Source organism: Channa argus, chromosome 12 (assembly GCF_033026475.1).
Source record: "Channa argus isolate prfri chromosome 12, Channa argus male v1.0, whole genome shotgun sequence".
Lineage (NCBI taxonomy): Eukaryota > Metazoa > Chordata > Actinopteri > Anabantiformes > Channidae > Channa > Channa argus.
Window position 1 is genome coordinate 14,499,241 of NC_090208.1, and position 21,040 is coordinate 14,520,280.

The following is a 21,040-nucleotide window of genomic DNA, read 5'->3' on the forward strand; positions in this document are numbered from 1 at the left end:
TTGTGTAAGAACACGAGAGCCCCGCGATTGGTTTTTGTGGCAGGGAGGAAGAAGAAGAAATGTTGAAACCAGCAGCAGTCAAGGTGATTGACATATTTCAACAACAATGTGAGATTACTGCAAAGTTGTAATGTTTGTGAAACTTCGCGCGCACAAACAGCTCAGTCATAACCACATTTGTAATCAGAACAAAGGCAACAATTTGTTGTTAGCTTGTTAAACCTAGTAAATCATCTACTCCGTGTCTCTCAGTCTTTTCATTTTTCAGCTGTCTGAATGGATTTTCCTCCAATATAATCTTCGATCTTTGATTCACATTTCTTCCCCCACCTTTTCCTATAATTATTCTACCTGTTGTTTATTTTGCCTCCTCATCTCATCAAGTCCAGCTTTCCCTTCATATCCAAAATCTGCAGCTTGGGAACTCCTCCTGCCTCCCACCTCCCTTTGCTCCTCTGTGGTTTTGGAGGCCATGCAGACGATGTGAGCAGTCATCTCTTTAGACGGGCCCTGGGCAGAGATCTGTGGGCACAGAACAGCTGAACCCAATCAACCTATTGATCTCTGCTGGGTTACTTGGGCAAGGCTGACCTGCTGCACATCCTCTGCTCTGGGCGAAAGCTTCCCCTCCCAACCGACTGCTTCCCCCTCATCTTCCATCTTACTTTACACCGGTCGCCAGGTTGCCATGGAGACCAGTGTTCCCATTTCTCCTTTCTAAGTGCTTCTTTCACTCAAGCTAGGACTCTCTCTCTCTCTCTCTCTGTCTCTCTCTCTTTCTTTCTCTCTCTCTCTCTGTCTCTCTCTCTTTCTTTCTCTCTCTCTCTCCTTAATTTTATATCTCTGTCGAGCTCTGTCACGCTTGCTGTTCGTCTTCTTGTCTTTTAGTTGCTCTCACTTAAACTTAGATATGCCCACACATTGTTTGTCACATATATTTAAAATACATTCAACTAATTTTGAGTTATTCGGTACGTTCAGCAACTTCTTCAAAATACACCTTCTATTTCAGAAACTCATAAAGAAGCCTTGCAGCGACAGACAACATAAGTTATATGGTAATAGACCTATCCAATCACACGTGTGTGTGTGTGTGCGTGTGTGTGTGTGTGTGTGTGTGTGTGTGTGTCCTTTCCAAAAACAAATTTCCGAGTAAGACATAGATGACTTGAGAGGCATGGAAATGGTAAATGTCGCAGACACACATACATGTAGATAAGCTGAATAAGGTTTTAACACTGCAGGTGTGTGCATGCTGTGCATTTTTTATTTTAGATTTTGCATTTTTCTACTTCCCAACTGTAGCTTCTCCTCATTAAGATGCCTGTGACTTGGTCAGGTTAGTAGCTTGAATCGGTGTTCAAAATGTTCCTGATTTCCCTTTTTTAGTAGTAGATGCTTAATTAGTGAATGAGATGTAACAATTTTGACATAGTTTAGTCTAGATAGTTCTTGGACTGCCTTCATTGGGAGGGCCATATTTTAAAACTATAGGGACGTGGTGCAAGAGTGGGAGAAGGTGCTGACATTGCACAGTAAGGTTGAGTTTAGATTGGGGCTTTTTGTGTGCCTGTTCAACACCAACTTTGGAAAACAATATCTTTTATAGACTTTTTTTTTTTAGGTGCCCAGGGGTATTATTGAAACAAGAAAGGGTCTTTGCTAAATGTTTGTAAGAAAGCGGTGTGAACACTGTCCAAAACATTTAAGTAACCATGTCAATTTTTCTTTCCAGAAACAACAGTTTTCCAAAAGTAAAGTTAGCAAAGTTCTAATTTCAAAAGATTTCGTTTTAGTTGGACAAATACACCTGAATACATTGATGGATGTATGTATGTATGTATGTATGTATGAGACTAATATAGAAGCATAATTTTGAAGAAATATCCTCCATCAGCAGTTTATTTCACAATGGTGAGACATACTGTATGTGTTATGCCAATGTGTGATGTAGGCAATCACACATTGGTCTTAACCCCCCCCAAATAAAAACGGCAACTTCAAATACTGCACTCATAACCCTGCCAAACGACACTATACTGTTTAATTGCTCTCTCAAATCAAATCAATAACAGTGAGACATGTGTTGGTGGGGGGCAAAAAAAATCAATTGTTGCAGCTTCATGGCCGAGTCAGAACAGGAGAAGGAGGAGTGGATTGAAGCGGTCCAAGAATCGATTGCCGAGACACTCTCCGACTATGAAGTGGCAGAGAAGATCTGGTTCAACACGGCCAACAGGAGCTGTGCCGACTGTCATGCCCCGCAGCCGGAGTGGGCGTCTGTCAATCTGGGTGTGGTCATCTGTAAGAAATGTGCAGGTAAGGGCCACACATACACAATCTGTTTACTGTTTTCTCTGCTGTGTGAAGAACACATGGCTGCTGGATGCAGGCATTAACGCTGATAAACAAGATACTGTAGATGCAGTGCACTCTGTTGAACAACCACCCCACCAAGTAAGTGCAAACACACACAGCTTTGTTGCTTTTCAGTTTCATGTATTTATAACTATAAAGGAAATTTTTGAATGTGTTTAATTATATCCCTCCTACAGACAAACTCGTGTTCAGCTTTAACTGTTGTGCGCTAACATATGCTAGGTGCCAACGCAATTTATTACTAAAAGTTTGGCAATGGAACTGTGTGTCTATACAGTACAGTTCACTCTTTGAATACTACCAAAGTACGTGGTTATTTGCAGCAACAAACTTTTATCAAATCTTTAGAGTACATTAAAGTACATTGAGTAAAAAGTGCTTTAAAACGAAAGTATATAGGATGGGGGAATATTCCTCTTTGGGTGAACTACCATTGCTTAAACTGGAGCTTGGCACTTTGCAATGCATGTACAACCTGGGGTACACTAGAGAACGCTGCTTGGCTAGCCACAAACAGTTAGGAAATGCCAACCCACATCTTACTAACATTCAATAATAATATGCTTTTTCTGATGCATAGTGGGAAAACCTGTAGATGGAAACAAAAAGCCTACTTCATGTTAACATTTCTGAACACTCATAAACATACAAAATAAAAACACATACTTGTAAGTACTCTGATCCTAATCTGTATGGGTGGTCGGATGCGTGTTAGTGCCCGTGTGAGTATGTAGGCTGACCCCGAAGTTCATCTGGAATGAGATCTCAGGCGATAAGCCACTTACGGGAGCTGGCGTCTGGCCTCTGGACTCTCTAATCTATTTGGCAATGCTGGATGGCTCAGATGAAATGACAACAAAGATTAAGCCACAGGCGAGAACTTGGGTGATCCCAAACTGCTTTTTGACACACTAAACATGATTAGAGTGTAGCAGCAGCAACCATGCTTGATGCGGAGGGGTTTTGGGTTTGTGTTTTTTTTTTTTTTTTTTTAACCTGCATACTCCCATACCTTCCTCCTTCTGCCTCCAGAGTTTTCTCCTAGCCTGAGATATCTCCTAGAGTCATACATTTTAATGTGATTCTTCACCTCACTTCTGCAAAGCCAGTGTAATTGGTAGGCATTGGTTATCCAACATCCCTTTTCAAACACCCTTAAATGATTTCATTTGCAGTCGTGTTTAATATTACATTTTGTCGACATGCTGGGAAGGATAGGGTGAATATCTGCAATTGTAAAGTTGTCCTCAATCTTTGCTGTCCTTAAATTAGCCGGTGGTCCATTTGGAATACCAATGACTGCTCATGATTTTAATTAGCACTCTCATGTCATAGAAAATACAGAGAAATGCTGAACAAGAGAAAGAGGGGGAAAAAGCAAAAAGAAGAGTAATGGTAAAAACTATCCCAGATTGGCTTTCCCCTTTTTGGATCAGGAATTAATTTTAATAATCAGTAGCTTTAGTCTCTGCTTCATAGCTTAATAGTTTGTCAATTGTTTGCATAGAATGAGGATGTATGAGACTTTTTTTAGGATCCAATATTTACAGTGTTATTAAAAACATAATAAAAGGTGTTTTAAATATTAGAAAACAAATTAATCTGATCAGAAACTTAATAATACCAATATATGGGTGAAAATGATTTTATTAGAAAAGCGAGAGTTTTTATTACTGCTCCGTATTTTGAGCTACCCTTGTCATGAGAGGACTTATTAAAACTGTGTTGTATTTTTTAAAACAGGAACCATGTCTGCACATAATTACTTTAAACAAATACACTCCTTTCAATAGTCTGGTTTTCTTCTAATAGTGATTTTCTTTTTTTTTTTTTTTTAAATGAACCATACTTCCAACAATCCAGCACTAAATGAAACGACGTGCCTCCACTCATTTTTGTGTCAGTCCACAACCTGGATTGTCGCTGACCCTGTTGTTCTCCAAAGAGCATTACAAACACATCAGCCACAAACTCTAGACTGCTCAGTAGAATTATGACAATTATTTTCATCATTTTTGCGTCAACAACAGAGATCTATGGCACATAGGAATAACTTAAACTGATCTTCTTGCATTTACTGTCCATCAGGTAGCAGACCACTAAACATAAGCAGAGGCACATCATTGTCCGTTTTTGGTTCAAATACCATTATATAGATTTCTATTTATGTATTTAATATTTTATTTTTGGTACCTGTAAACAATGCAACTTTGTATAGTCACGCCAATAACAGAATCTAATATCACCCCATAAAGCCAGATAACAACTGCCTATTTACACGTTCAAAAGAAATAGAAATACTAACAATAAGTTGCAGGTGTGAGTCTGTCTATACTTAGGTTCCTCACCAATATGATTTTCTTTCACTGCTACATTATCCACATGGTTCTTTTGCTTCTTCTTGCTCTGTCTGTCTGCAGTCTGCTCCGGGCAGAGTTGGGTGATAATTTTCTGTGGATTTGTAAGTGTCATTTTTATGTTTTGTTAATAACAAGTCTACAAACTAGTCTGTGTCTTTTGTGTTGAGGGAAACTTGTCCTGTTTTTTACGTCTGTATTTCTCTTTCACTACAAACTTAAGATATAAACACTTTTCCTGGCTTCTTAACTGGTCACTCTCACAACTCTCAGTAATTTTACTTCCCTAATAACTGTAGCTGTCCCTCTTTCTACACTTGTCTTGTTGTTCCCACTCTTTGCCCTTTTCTCCCACTATCTTGCACAACAACTAGAGGAAATGGCATTACTCCAAAGACTCCGAGGCCCCTCTCCACACATGTAATTGCGGTAAACTCCTTTAAACCAGGATGCAACTTCTAGACACGTCTGCTGGCAACAGTCGCTATGGTAACGCAAAGATGCAGCACTCATTGCTTTGTTTCCTTGTGATTCGTGATTGAGTGAGGGAGGAAATGCCACACAAGTATGGAGGGCAGTAGAAGTGCTCCATGACCTGTGGCTGGAGTCACTGGGAAAGTTTTTAATTGGAGGTGAAATCCTTGGTGGGTTGGGCAATTTTTCTGTGAAAGCTGCCGTGATGGGATTGCCCTTTCTGTTGTTTTGACTCCACAGAAAAGATGAAGACATTTACAGTGGGCTATTTATATTGGAACATCTCACTGTGTACACAGTGGCACACGCTCATGCACGTGTTTTTCAGCTTCATTACCCTTTCACAACTGAATATGATCTGATGCTCTATGGCTCAGTGATTGGACTGTGGCTGTAGCTCTGTAGCAGACACAAGGAAGGGAAATATTTTATTTGTACTTAGGCAGAAGTAGCAGAGTCTTAGCTTTTAGCCTTTAGTTGTCAGGCTGGACTTGTGTGGTGTCAGACGAAGATATTTTTCCATTTTATTTTTTGTGACTTTTAGGGTCAGAGAAATCGGACTGACCACACTAATGACACTTCAGTGTGAACCTTTCAAAATTTACTTTGGTAGAGAAGGAAATAATTCTTATTTTCAGATTTGCAGAGCTCACATTTAAACTAGAGTTGAACTGCAGAATAAAGCTGAACAATAGACTCAGTTGTTCTAGCGTCTTTGAATTTGTGAAATTCTTTGAATTTGAAAATAAGAAATTCTAATCAGACTTAAAGTCCTCTCCCTAGACAGATTTTTAATGCTTTTGAACATCATGTTAAAATCTTCCACACATTGCTCATGTTTAGCTGTGTTAGTAAAGTCTCAAATGACTTCAAAGTGCCGATGTAGGCAGTACCTCATGAATATAAGTTCTACATTTAATATGTTTCCACAATAAATTGAAGCATGTGTTTTGTATACCTGTAAAAACCATCAGCAGTTTCTATACCTATGCAACTAATAGGGAGACTTTTTCACAGTATGAGTGAATGTGAGATGTTTATTACATTTATGGTGTTTCACAGGGTTCAGTACAAGTTTGATACATTTTTATTTTACATGCATCCATTCAACCAAATTATGCTCCATACAGTTCGTCATAGCTAATCCTGTTTTAGTGTCTTGTATGATCATTGTTAAAAATAGGATTAATTTAAATAATGAATCATGTTATTTTCAAAAGACGAGGCGTTAAGTAGACTTAAAAATGTAAAATTAAACTGCAGTACCCAATGCCCAAAAGAATATGGATCCAGAACTGTCGTAGCTGGAAAACTGAGACTTGCCTTTGTGCTTAATTTACCATCTGATCACATCAAGCCTGACCACTATGGGACATAACTTGGCATACCAGAGTGAATATCCAATCTGGGAGCAATTAGTCCTGTCAGTTAATGTGTCGCAGTGTCAGATTCAAAAAGGCTCGACAACTCAAGATGTTTGTGAAGGGGTTCGCTGTTTTGTAATAAAAACCCATTTGGGAAAGCGCATTACTGTGTAAAGTTTGTATCTCCAATCTGTCCATGCTTTACACAAATGTTATGTGATGTTACACACTGAGAGAAGATCCTCTTCATAATCTAACACCCTGATTATATGGTCTGTTATGCTCAATATAGACAAGCTAAAACACCATTATTCTTTAAGTAAGTAGAGAAAATAATGATCGGTACTTATAAGAAATGTTTCCCTGTAGAATTTTTTTTTTTTTTTTTTTTTTTTTTTTTAGTATCTTAGGTGACAAATAATTAAAAGATTTTTCGGATCTGTATGCTCTAGATCTGTCTCCAGACAGCTTTTTACAGCTTGTGGCCCTGCATTTTCATTCACATCTGCTCTACTTGAGCATAGATGACAGTAATGAGATCATGCCAAATCTAAATCTAAAATTATCCGCTGTTATACACAGGACAATAATTCACATTCACACATACAGCGTGTTTCTGTCTAATGTATTATGCATGTATGCTCTGTCTCTGGCCATAAGCAACCCCAGAAGCCTCTCGTTCACCCAAATAAACAGGCCGACCAACAAACACAATGAATTACTCATGAATCATTAGCAATTAATGGCCCTCGTTCTGTGCTTTCATTTCCAATTAGGAGTGCTGAGGGGACTAAATATATCTGTTGAGAGTGAGAGACGGAGCTTGCAGAAGGGCTCTGTTTTTCCATCTTGTAACTGCCTGTTTATTGTTTATTCTATCATTGACATTTGCTGGACATTCGTGCAAACTGAGAAGATATTCGGTGCATTAGATGTAAATCTGAATGTAGTTGATTTCATGTAACAATTTTTTAACAACTAAAGCCTGAGACTTTTTGAGAATGCTTTCAAAAATGCTGGAAATGTGTACACGTGCACTAATGTTTGTGACTGTTATCATGTGTGGCAGGTCAGCACCGCTCCCTTGGCACAAGTATATCCAAAGTGCGGAGCTTGAAGTTGGACAGCAGTATCTGGAGCAATGAACTGGTGGAGGTATGTTAGTATAACCTGTGTGCAACTCAAAGACATCCACCTAAAAATTACTCAGGTTTCTATGCAAAGACCAATATGTGACTTGCCATAAGTTAAAATGATACTCACCTCTTCAACCCCTCAGCTCTTCCTAGAAGTGGGGAACAAGAATGCAAATGCTTTCTGGGCGGCTAATCTTCCCTTGGAGGATGATCTCCACAGTGGGGCTTCGGTAGAGCAACGTGGCACATTGATCCACAGGAAGTACAGGGAAAGGACGTATCGGAGGGTCCTGGAAGGCTTTCGTGACATGGAGCAGCTCAACCAGGTATAGATTTTCTGGGCAGATGTCAAAAAGTGGTGAATAGATAAATAATAAAAAAAGAGGTTTAGACATATTCAGTTGCTGTAGAGTTCTGCTAATATTTGTCTTCTATGGTTGTGGTGGATGCAAGTTCTAGGGACAACCCAGTACCCAACCCAGAGATTTTTGCTATTGTGTCTGTATTTACACCAGTAGTTGGTAGTAACACATTTAGTTCGCTGAGTTCTACTATGTATTTAAATGTTGTTTTAAACTTTTCCTTCAGACACACTGACTGTAAAACCAGCCTACGTCTTGCAAAATTAACAATGACATTAAAAATGCTACAAGCATAAGATAATGGTAAATTAGCACATAAATAATCTTGTTCATCTCCCCAGTAATGCCTCACCTGGCAGAACAGATCATACATCAGATTAAAAACTATTATTATCCTGTGGTGCAAAAAACAAAAAAGAGGGAACTTGCATCATTGGTTCTTAGAACCATGACAAAGTTTCCCCCCAAAAGTGCCTACTAACAGGAAGTTAGGGTTTCATGAAGTGTTTCCTTGTACCAACTAAATAATTCTGAAGACTGTCGTGTTAAAGTCATAAATGGTTTTCACTTATTAGTTGTTCTTTTACCTTATGGTGCAAAGCACAATACATTCATCCATTCACACATCAAAGATGGTGGTGGTGCCATGTAAGGTGCTCCCCTGACCCCTTCTTGAGTTACATGAATACATTGAATGCACTTATGAGAGCCACTGCATAATGATATTGGGTTATAAATATAGCCGTTATGTTTGCTTTAATGTTGCTCTGTGTCAAATTTAAACTTAAGAGGTCAGCTTTTAATATCATTCAGATGTTGGGTTTATGTCACATTTAGCAGCATTATGTCCTAAAAGCATCGTTTAAATAAGTCCAAAAATATATACTATATCTTATAGGCTTTGAATATGTGTTATTGTCTCTACTAGTTTCTGTTATAAACAGCACAGTGCAGGTTAAGGCAGGCACCTAAAATAGCATTATGTATACTGACCTGACCTTTTGACTGTTATCTGAGCAACTACAATGTCTTTGAGCAGATTGGAGGTGGTAAGGCCGTCTCTGCCAGTTTGTTGTTTAGTATTTATTGCTATAGAAAAAAGTGGCTGTTTTTTTTTTTTTTTTTTTTTTTTTTTTTTTTGGCTTCCCCTGAAAATAAGGGTCTTAAAAGCACCATGCACTGAGAACTTCCAAACATTTTCCACCTGCGTCAGCTTTTACACAGATTGCCCCCTTGTATTGTCTTGAGTAGATGGAGAGGAAAGGAGATATACTAGCTTGCTAAGTGGGAAAGTGGATTAGGATATTTAACAGAAATCCTTGGGTTGATTTTTTATTTTTTTATTTTTTTATTGCAGCTTTGCTGGCTTTTGCGTATGTCTGTATGTGTATACTGTCTGTGGGAGTGGGTGTGCACACGCGTGTGAACATGTGTGCCACTAGAGATGTGTGAATTTGCTGTTATAGCAGGAGGTTTAGTTTTTATTTTTTTGCAGGATGGCGGAGGAGAGTAAGTGTGACAGACAAAGTAAGTGTGGCTGCTTGAAAGGTTTTGGCCAGTGAAGCCTATATGTGAGAGAGGAGGACAGGAAGAGAAATGGGTCGGAGTGGGTGTTTACTTTCTCTCTGTCTAGTCCACTTTTTTAAACAGGCTCAACAGATTTTACAGGAATCGTACACATTATGGATCAATGTGCGTGTGTGTGTATGTGTGTGTGTTAATAAATACCGTTTAAAATAGCTCCACTTATTTTAACATAAAGTAAATAATCATAATCAACCAATAAAAAATAAAATATTTTTATCCTACAGTAAACAAGGACACAGATCTTAATCTTATTGGACATGTTTGTGTCACATACACTTAGTGTATGATTATGAAAAAAATAAAAGCTACATAAAACCTATTCCACTGGGAGTCTCCTCCGGAACAAAGACAATAATACCAGCAATTTCCTCATTGACATTCATGCAATATTGAAATCATCCGATGGCATTTTAACAGGTTTTATGGGCCCATGGGTCATGAAATCCACTCAACACATAGAGTAAATCACTGTTTTAAGTGTCAGTTCAAGTAATGAAATAAAAATAAAAATGTAGTGCAATGATTTATACCCGACTGTGTTAATTTATCTCCTTATAGAATCTCAACTGTGCACGCACATTCTGTTTTCACTCTGTAACTGGTTTCTTCGTTTCATGCCCTCACTTTATCCTGCTCTCTCTGTCGCTTAGTCCCTTGTTCCCCATTAGATACTCATATCCCAGTGACCTCCACGGAGTCTCCGCAGGCCACATGACCTAGAGAGGAGGGTGTCAAAGGACCTTCTTATATCATTACACACACACACAAACTCTCTAGTGGCTGCAGTAATTGCTATGACACAGAAGGTCATTTCCAGAGACGATACAGAATAAGGCCAGGTTGCATGGGACTGTTTTGCCATAATCTGACCCTCTCTTGTGTGTGAGCATGTGTGAGAGAGGGAAAAAAAAGTGGGTGTGGATAAACTAATAGTGTGTTTCATCAAATGTTTTTGGATGAATCCCATTGATGAAGATTATTTTGTTTTGCAGAAATCAAGAACATACAAAGAGAAATGATGCTTGCAACACACTTAGACATCTTTATCTCAGCACAGGCCCTTTGTGTGGGTGGGCAGGTTATATTGACAGGTACTTTGTTTGAGTGTGAACTTTGCCTGTGTGTATAAACGCAGTCTCACTGAGACTCACTTACAGAAGGATCTTGCTTGTTTGTGGCAGATCGATGCAGCTTACCGAGTTGGTCCAAGTCAGATGAAAGAAGAAGTTGCTCGTTGAAATTCTGCTATTTGCCACTCGACTTCTCTGTTGATCCACTTTGTTGCAGGTCATCGTGCACAATGTCACATCAATTGACTTTACTGATAGGAAGAGACAAACGGAGAGAGAGAAAATATTTTCCTCGGACAGACTGTATTCTTCTGCCTCTTTTTTTCTTCCTTCTCTTAGCTGCCTCTGTGTGAAACAGCTGAATGGCATAAACAAAAGCATGCTTGCTTGACTAGACACTGTATACAGTATATAACAATACACTGCTAATGCAGAAAGTGACAAGGTGGTTGGTTGTGTATGACAATATGTTTAGAATTGATATACCCAATTTATAATTGCTATAAGATTTGAGTGATATTGCACAGAGGGGGGTGCAGTTTTATTTGTACACAGTAAGAAATTTACCTCACCTATTTAGAAAAGTGAACATTTCTTTAATTGGCCCTGGAAACTAAGTATGTATCTCCATGACCGAATACTGAAGCCAGTCAGTGCTGAGGTGCTTTAGAGCAGCAGTTCCTCTATTGACTGTGCTCTCACTAAAGAAAATTCCGTACGCACTCAAGCCAAGGCTAAGTACTTTAACAGTCTTATAGATGGAAGGCAATACAGAGAAAATAGAAGTGACAAGGAGAACTCAGAAAGTTGTTTTCATCTCTCCTTCCTGTTTCTTGATGGCAATGTTTGATTGAATTTGTTTGATTGATAGGTGACTCAGCTTGTCACAACTTCTTCCTTTTTGACTAAATTAGTATTTTTTGTGATCAGGCATTGTTTAAGGGACACTACACAAATATTATTGCAATATTACAACTATTTCCAGGACAATCTGTAAAACAACAACATATACTATCAAATTTGACATACAACATACTTGTTGTATGTCAGCTGCTTGAGAGCCTGAGGCCTCCTTTGTTGTATTTTCGGCCTCATAATGGGCTGGACTGCAGGCAGGCCAGTTTAGAACCTCTCCATTCCTAATTTAAACAGCTTATACTGGTAAGGGCTACAGAGTGCTGGAGCGTCGGTGGGTCCACCCTGTACAGGTCGCCAATGGTAAAACATTGCAAACTCCACATGGAAAGTCCCAGGCCAGTCTATACTGCCCAGTTTAGAACACTGACTCTTCTACTATGGAGCCATGCTAATACTAATATGTGCAGACATGGTTTGGTATTGTGATGCTGACATAAACAAGGCCCTCTCTTAAAAATTGTCATGTGCTTGGCAGCATTAGTTGCTCCAAAAGCTGTATATTAGCATTATTGGTGCCTCACAATGCTGCAAATTACCAATACCATATGCATTAGTGCACTCACACAGAACTATGTGCTGATAACATGTGAGATGTTCCCCCTCGTCTTTACCATGGAGAATTTAGTATTTCCAAAGAGAATTAAAGAATTAACTCAACAGCCCACGAGAAAGTTTTCCACTTCACCTCAGGCTATTTTGAATGAGCTCTGGCTCAGAGAAGGTGGTGGTGTTTCTGAATCTTGTTCATATATGGTTGCTTGCATTGTTTCTTTAAAGTAGTTTTTAAAAGGGTTCCTGAGTGAATCCAGTGATTTCCACTATAAAACGATGTCTGTTTTTAATGTGGTGCTACCTAAGGGCCTGAAGATATTGGTCATTTAACATTAGTTTTAGGCCTTTAAATTCTCTGGTAAATGCAATATAGACAATGAAGTCATTAAATTCTTTGCAGTTTTATGTTGTTGTTGTTAAACATGCATTGTTTCAGATAGATATGACTAGCCCCATCCTTAATTTTATAATGCTAGTTTCACTGAGATGCTCTTTCACCATCATGATAATGATCTGTTGCTAATCAGCCTTATTAATTGTGAGATGCTCCACTATATAAGTCTTATCAGCTTTTTTGAGAGGTTTCTGGCACCAATTCAAAATGGACATTTTTCACTAACTAAGAGTATTTAACTTTATTTGGATCCCTGTTTTACAAGAAATATGTTACAAAATTTATTTTAATGCAGGATAGTTTTGTCAATGGCTTGTGTGTTCCAGACTTGCACCAATGCTGAGATAGTTTCTTCTGAAAGCTTTTTAATGAGATTTGCTCCTTTAACCAGTCAGAAATGTTGAATTGTTTCCAATGGAAAAGTGAGTTTCATAGCATACTTGTATTTTCATAAGACAAAGGAGCTGGCCAGAGTGTAGCAGAGGTGGAACTACCTCCGCAGTGCTCTGTATTGTGGCTTTAACTGATAAGACTACAGTTGCGTTATAGTTTTAATTTGTTGAAATTTGGAAATGTATACATTATATTCATCATCTTTTTTTCCTTTTGGCTGTTCCCTTCCATGGGTCGCCACAGCAATTCAGGTGCCTCCGTCTAACCCTATCTTCTTCGCCCTCTTCTCTCACACCAACTAACTTCATGTCCCCTCTCACTACATCCATCTGCTTTGGTCTTCCTCTAGACCTGCTGCCTGGCAGCTTCAACCTCAGCATCCTTCTACAGAAATATTCACAGTCTCATATCCAAACCATGAATATGCGTACATTATAACCATGAATAATTAAATAGATTTCATACATTAAGGTTAAATTCTCTATATTGTATTTAATATTGTGTAATCCACTGTATGTAGCTATTGTTACTTGAGAGCTCAGAGGATTATTTGGTTTATTTAAAATCAGTGTATACTGCATTAGGGCATTTAAGCTAAACGTAGCCTACACAAGTCAGTATGTGTTAGTATACATAGAATATTTTACAGAAACATTTTTCAAGTGTCTCAGATTTCTCTGTATTGACAAATGGCAAATTGATGTATTATTACATTGAATTTTGTAAAACGTCCTATTTGTGTTTTGTTTCCTATTATGTGTGTTATGTCTTAGTTTTATATCAGGCTTTACTTGGTGTGTTTTCCTAGAGCGTATTTCCCTACACTTGAAACCTCTGCTGCTGCTATTGCTCACTTCCTTGTTTTTCATGTCTTTATTCCCACATTTCTCGTCTTCGAAATTGTTAGTTTCATTATATTTAATATGGCCCATTTGTCCTGTTCTTATTTGCTATATTCGCCTTTTCATGGGGATTAGAGATTTAATGATTCCCGCAGGGACTATTAAAGTTTGATCTTATTTTAACTTCTCTTTTGAGATCAGCGAGTGGAACTCAATTCTAAACTTTATATGGTTTTTTTGACGCCGCTTTATAGACTCTTTGTCCTCTATCAACCTGGCTTGCACACATAAGACACAAGGCTGCTCCTCCTACACAGGGAAGAGAGACCATACTTTCATTTCCAGGGATTTACAGTGGTTCATTCATTCTATTGGATATGATTATTTTAAAGGTATTAATCTAGCTATAGAGAGCCAGTTAGAACTTTAATGGTCCATGCATTCACTTTCTTTACTTGTCTATTATTAGTTAATCATACCAGGAAACATGTAACAGTTGGATCACTAAAACTCAGCCTCAAGAATCTGATTTAGTCCTACACATATTATTAAAGAATTGTGTAAATAGTTTAGTGATCTCAGGGGACCAAAAGTGGCCCAAATAAAGGCTCGCTATAGAGATTCATCTCTCATCATCTGTTATCTTTTATGTGTGTACAGGCACTTTGTGCAGCAGTGGTGTCACCTGATGTGCTTTGGACCATGGCATTGGTTTTCAGTGGGGCAGATATAATGTGTGCCACTGGGGATCCAACTTACTCCACCCCATACCTCTTAGCCCAACGTGCTGGACAGAAGCTACAGATGGAGTTCCTGCACCAGAACAAACTAACAGGTAAGCAACTTTGGGTGGGGAACTGTGCATGAGTAAATGTGCACCATTTGCAACAATCTGTATCCTCAAACTTGCACGAGTTCCTCTCATCTACATTGTTAAACTCTATACATTGTTAAATACTTTAACTGCTGACAAGCTACAACATTTTCAGTTTGGGAATTCTTTAGCTGGAGTGCTGAATTCTACTTGCTTTTATGAAAAGGGAATTGTTTAGGAACCCAATCTCCAATAAACAAATTTCCAACAAGAAGGCACGTGCAATGCAATGAAGAGTTGCAAAAATCAGGAGGTTTGTGTTCACACCTCGATCAGCGTTGTCATGTTAACATGGCGCGTTCACATTTAACATCGAATTTCCCATGTGAAATCTGCATCCATTTTTAAAATGGCGAACATCTGGTTTCACAGCATTAAACAGAAGCAACGAACAAAGAATTTTATTGGCTGAAATTTCAGCTAATGCGGTCAGATATTTTTAGCTATAGCTGCATACTTTACGAGGTTGTGTAAAACATCTCCAGCTAATTATTTATTGTTTCCAGTAACCCCCACGTACATCCACAGTATAATATGAATACTCAGGCTAAGCTACACATTTCAGCCAATATTAACATTTTTCTTAGCTGATTATCTATTACAACCTTAAGAGAAACTACATTGTGCTATAATTTTTGCTTACAATAGACTTATGTAACATAATCCTGTGGGGTTTTTTTTGAGAGTTTGAACCATTTTGGCATTTTAAGATTGAGTGTAAAGTTCCTCAAACCGAAAAATAACAGGATAAAGCTGCTAGCATTTACCTAACTGAAGCCAACATAAGTTTTAACGTCATCAAAATAGCAAACTTGATGTAACAATCTGCCCGCTGGCAATAGTAGTGTACAAAGCAGAAAACGCAATGTTTATATCTCTGGACAAGCTATTTGTTTTGTTAAAAGCATCATTAACAGAGAAAATGATCTCAGTCGGAATTAAACTTTTTTTTTTCATGGCTCAACCCATCTGAAAACATATGTAAACAGCCTAACTCATATATTCAGCGAGTTCATACCTTTCTAAAAAAAAAAAAAAAAGCTGTCAGACTCACATAAATCTGAGAACAGGTCTTTAAACTAGGTGTGTGAGCTGGACTTTTACGACCATCGCCGCCACATTTTTCAGCCCATTGTCTTTATATTTTAACAAGCCAATCATGTTTAAAACTCTTACTCACTGCTGTGCTGCTACATTTATAAAAGCACAGTGGGAGGTTTTTTCCTACTGCTATGAATCGGAAATGAAGGCATAAAAACACACATTTGAAGCCAGCAAGTTTTAAGTTAAAAATTTTACTCTCTCTCTCTCTCTCTCTCTGTCTCTGTCTCTCTTTCTCTCTCTCTCTCTCTCTCTCTCTCTCATCTTTCCTGTCTTTCTTTTCTCTTTGTCTCTCTGTCCTGCTTTTCCCCTTTACTCTCCTTTGTATAACACATCTCATTTTCCCAGCATTGGAGGTGCGGCACAGATGTGCTGTGTCATGTGGCTTCCTCGTGATGGCTGCGTTGTGTGTGGTGCTCGCATGTCTGACGATAAGACTGTATTAGATTAAAGGAGTGAGAGAGGCCATTTGCTGGAGCCGGGGGGTAGACTTTCTTGGGGACTGTATTTTACATAATGTATGTGCTGCATCTTTGCAAACTCACTGGCATTGAGCCTGTTAGAGACTTCTAATTGCTAGCATGGGTCACCTGGTCGCCATGGTGATGGCCATTACTTGGAGGTGTGCTCGAAGACACATGCAGACAAACACATTTATGAGTGTGGTGTTGTCTCTATATGCTCATTATGTGTCTGGGAGTTGTAGAGATTCATCATTTACAGACAAATATGGCGTTAACCAGAGTCTTCCTGTAAAAATAGCAACCCAACTAAACTGGCCAGCCACGGCAGGCAAGAAAGTCTAGGGTCAGTGAGGTTGGAGAGAACTTGAATTCTGACACTCTTAACAGACTAACAGTTTTACTGGGCTGCATGGAAATCTTGCCTAAGGGCCAAAAGCAAGTGCACTTGGCAAGCTGGGACTATATGGCTTCCTTGAGTGACCACAAGGAAGCTACTCCTAAAAATGATGGTAGCCAAGGGTCAAATGCCTCAATAAAGAGGGTGTCTTGTTTAAATCATAGAGATATCTTAACATTTATATACAGCCACAGTCTGAACCCAAAATACCTGCCCAATATCCCCAGAAATGAATGCAATGATTTAGTAGCACTATAGTTATTTTAAATACTAACTTTCAATGCCAGTGCAGGAAACGGTGCTCCCTTTGATTTAGCATAGCAGAAAGTAGGAGTGGTGTTGGTAGTACAGTTCACCTGTCTAAGTTCAGGAGTTATTTTAGACAGCTCCCATTTCCATTTCTAGGTCTAGAACCTCTCCAGCATTTTAATGTACATAACTTGACTCAGTTAGGTCAGGTCCAATTACAGTTGTAGCAATGTTTAGGATTCTTCTGGAAAAAGGTACTGCTCGCCTCACTTAGTACTTTTGTATACAGTGTTATAAGGTGTGATTGTGTATTGACTCATCTAAATAGTGTATGGTTGACAGTGCGATGGAACGTGTGTTCTTTCAGCACTGCTGTACAGGTGGCAATATGTAAATATTTGATTTTGAATTAGATGAAGAACAGACTGTGCTGCTCTTTAGTTCCCATGTAATCAGTGTTTTGAATCAAACAACCAGCTGAGGAATACTGCCATCCTTTCTAGTAGTGTTAAAAGTTAGATGTAAATGAATAAAGAAATGCGTCTCTATAAATATTTATTTCAACCTACAGTGAACTGTTTTGCTGAGAAGATTAGGCTCCAAACAAAATATTGTCCACATTCTCTCTGACATTTTCCCACAGCCGGAAGCATTGTCACATCACACAAAGCTGTGGAAAGTGGCGTCTGCATTGTTTTTCTGCATGTGCCCCCTTGAGTTTGCAGAGCGACTTGTAAAAATTCTGATTAAACATAAATTGAACTTTTTCGGTTGTTGTGTGCAGTGTTATGTTTGGTAGAAACTCAGAACAATTCAATACCCATATGGCACCATCCCTACTGTATAGCAGGATTGTTGACAGAGGGAAGATAGATGGAGAAGGAGCCACATAGCAGCCTATATCAAGGACAAAACAGAGTTCAGAGTTTTGAAACTCTCAGCCTTGCCTTATAATTAAGAGTGACGCTCTAACAGACAGAAGGACACATCAGGACAGATATACTGTAAGTATTTCGTTTGTTCGCAGCAGCATCCCATCAGATGCAAACCTGTAGTGGCTGTGTGCTTGCTTATTCCCTTTTGTTTGTCTTTATAAACCGTGCTTTCACAACAAGGTTGCACTTCAGCCCTTCATTCTGCTGTAAACCACACACTATATTGAATAAAATGACGACAAACGGTTCTTTAACAAATTCGTAGACACCCTTAACAATTCCCACTTTTAACAACTAAAGTTTAAATTGGAGCAGCTCTTAGTGCGCTGCATCTCTTCACGGTGTAATTCACGTTCTTTGTTTGTAAAAATAAAAACCGGGAAAACCCTCATTTTTCCCTGGATATAATGAATCAAAATGAAGCTGTCAGCCTCCTCCTCTCAGAACTCCTCTGCTGCCCCTTCCCTCCACAGCAGCTCATTTGTAGCTCCAACATTAGGACATCTACTGATGGGAGAGCATTGCCACTTCATTAGCTCCTTCTCTCTGTGTATATGTGTGTGCATGCTTCTGGGCCACGACGGGCCTCATTCTCCACCCATACCTGCTCACCCCAAAGCACCCTGGCACACTCCAGGGACATGCTGATTTACATATCCCCGTCCTACATTCCATTAGAAAAGCCAATGGCAGCTCGCTGAGGCGATGTTTCTTCACATTTTAAAAAACCCTTGAGGGTAGTTTCAATGAGGGCTCCATCCCTTATGTTTAAAGGCTTCCACTGTGGGGGTTTCTTGTGCATTTTTAGGTTCCAATGTCATTTCTTATGTCCAGTGTACTGTGTTCTCTTGGGAGGTCACATTGCCCATATGCTCTACAGTAAATATATTTATCAGTCAAAAAGTTGTATATTTAGGACATTTCTTCAAGCTTTGTCTTGCAACACCCCAAATGATTCGAAAACGTTTGAAATTGCGTTAAAATCTTAAAAGATTTTCCAATAATCTATTCGAGCACAAATAGTGTCTAATCATGCATGTACACCATGTTTACTTGATGGATATGATATGATACACTAAATACAATGAATCCTGCTCTTTGCTGCATGTCGATCACTTTTGAATGCTAATGGATAAAAGCAGCTATTGGCAGAGTATTAATGTGGATTCAAGATCTCTTCTTAGGAGCACAATAGTTCCAAAAACATGTCAGTTATCCCACATTTTGCTTGCTGCTTGAATTAGTAAAGAGCACTGATGCTGTCTGTGGTGCTACTGCTATAACATCTGGGTCTGTGGCTTGACTTGATGACAAGGATAATTTATAAAGTCACCAAACAAGTCTTTGTCCTTGGGCTTCACTCTGTGTGCTCGTACCACGGTCCCCATCCAAATGTATAGACAAGTTGGTAATTGGTTTCTTAAATGCTGCAAGTGCGTGACATTAGCAACTGAGCTCCACCTGCCACTTGGCATCCTTACCAATTACCTGCCCCCACACTGGTTTATCAGATTATACAAAGTGCACGTGTACCCTTTAATTCTTCCATTTAGTGTGACAATCCTGCATAAATGTCACAAATTCTGTAATTGGTAACATTAAATTAGTACGCAGGTCTAAAGTATATTATTGCCTAGCAAGGTAGGGTGGGGAATTATTGAAAATCCGCCCCTATTTAATATTTAAACACACCTGTTATCTTTGTGCTTGTTTCATGCGTATTTGACAAACATTCACATGGTGATGCTTATATCTATTCTATATATTTGACTCATCTAAATAGTGTATGGTTGACAGTGCGATGGAACGTGTGATCTTGTAGATGGATAAAAAAATCTAAAGTTTGACCTTTAATGGTGCCTCTAATACCTAGTGAGTTGTGCCACGTAACGCGAAATTAAAATATCACAAAAATGTTTTATATTTAACCATATATACACAAACCAGTGCTTATTGACACCTCTGGTGGATGGCAAGTGTTTATCTTTTGTTTTCGTTTTTTTCTTTGCTGGTGAAAACAGAAAAACAGGCTCTTCACTTGCTAAATCCAACACTATGCACTATGTTGACTATATGTTAACTACTTTTGGGCACTGGGCAGGTAGCATGCAGTGAGTTTATCAAATGTATAAGCATAAAGTTGTTTTTCTTTGCATCTAAAAGTGAGATTGGCAAGACTGAACCAAAATTTTACAGCTGTTGGTCTGAAAAACAGAACGATGAGCTGAAAGATGCAGGGAAAGCTCCATAGAGTTGAGACCAGCTGTTTGGTAATAAGTCCCTGTGGGTTTAACACTATAAGAGGCATCTTAAAAAATATCCATGTGGATTTATCTTCATACAAAATATTATATTTTGCAGTTTTAAAGCAACTATAAGGGTGCAATTTAGTTCTAGACTAAGACTTTGAGTGTCTTGCAGCAAGGCTGAAATCCTATAAGCTATATCACTGTAAATCACTGGATAAAAACATCAGCTGCGGCCTAAACTGTAAACATAGTAAACATGTAAATTGTGTTTTATAGTGGTTCTTTACTCCACCCTGGATGCCATCGTCCTGTAATACCAAACTAAACAGCAATGCCTCTTACTGTTGACATCAGTCAGCTTCTTCTTAAATGACACGCCATAGATTTGAGGCAAAGAACTTTTATTGTTGCCACCCTAGCATCCCTGACTTTTCAAATCTCCCAGCACATTAAAAATTTATCCAGCAGACTTTCTGTGTTGATAATAAAAAGATGAGCACTAACACACACACAGAGCATAAGCATGACACTAAATCAGAGGTCCTGTTTTATTGTGGGCCTGTATTGCACCCTGTTGTTATCAGCATTGCCAAACTTGGCCATTTCTTTGGTGCATGTTGACGCTGTTTAAATTTTAACACGCATACAACTGTGGACAGCACTGTTAGAGGGTCGAGAGGTCACTAGCAGCAGTTGAGAGTTGAGGCTTTTCCTCTGGCAGAGTGTATGTGGATGGTTTTAGTTTGAGAAAAGGTTGTTATTGGCGAAAAAAGTGTCCAGCAAAATCCCAATAAATAAATTGGTTTCTATAATCATGGACTGCTGTATGTTTTTATAGTTGAGAATTTAGTTTTCTGGCCTCTTATGTCTTATGTTCTTTTACATGCTATTTATGTTTGTCTTGCATACTGTATGTTAGCCATTTGTGTTATCAATCGCTACA

The 21,040-nt window shown here is 38.7% G+C and overlaps 1 protein-coding gene across 8 annotated transcripts in view; it reads left to right on the forward strand.

The window, feature by feature from the left end:
* The window catches only part of arap2 (ArfGAP with RhoGAP domain, ankyrin repeat and PH domain 2), a 204,578-nt gene that overhangs the window by 136,168 nt on the left and 47,370 nt on the right, over positions 1-21,040 (forward strand). For all 8 annotated transcript variants that reach the window (XM_067523327.1, XM_067523333.1, XM_067523331.1 and 5 more), the window contains 4 exons: positions 2,120-2,319; positions 7,644-7,729; positions 7,854-8,036; positions 14,489-14,663. In XM_067523327.1, coding sequence (XP_067379428.1) covers positions 2,120-2,319; positions 7,644-7,729; positions 7,854-8,036; positions 14,489-14,663 — 644 coding nt within the window. The remainder of the gene's footprint in view (positions 1-2,119; positions 2,320-7,643; positions 7,730-7,853; positions 8,037-14,488; positions 14,664-21,040) is intronic.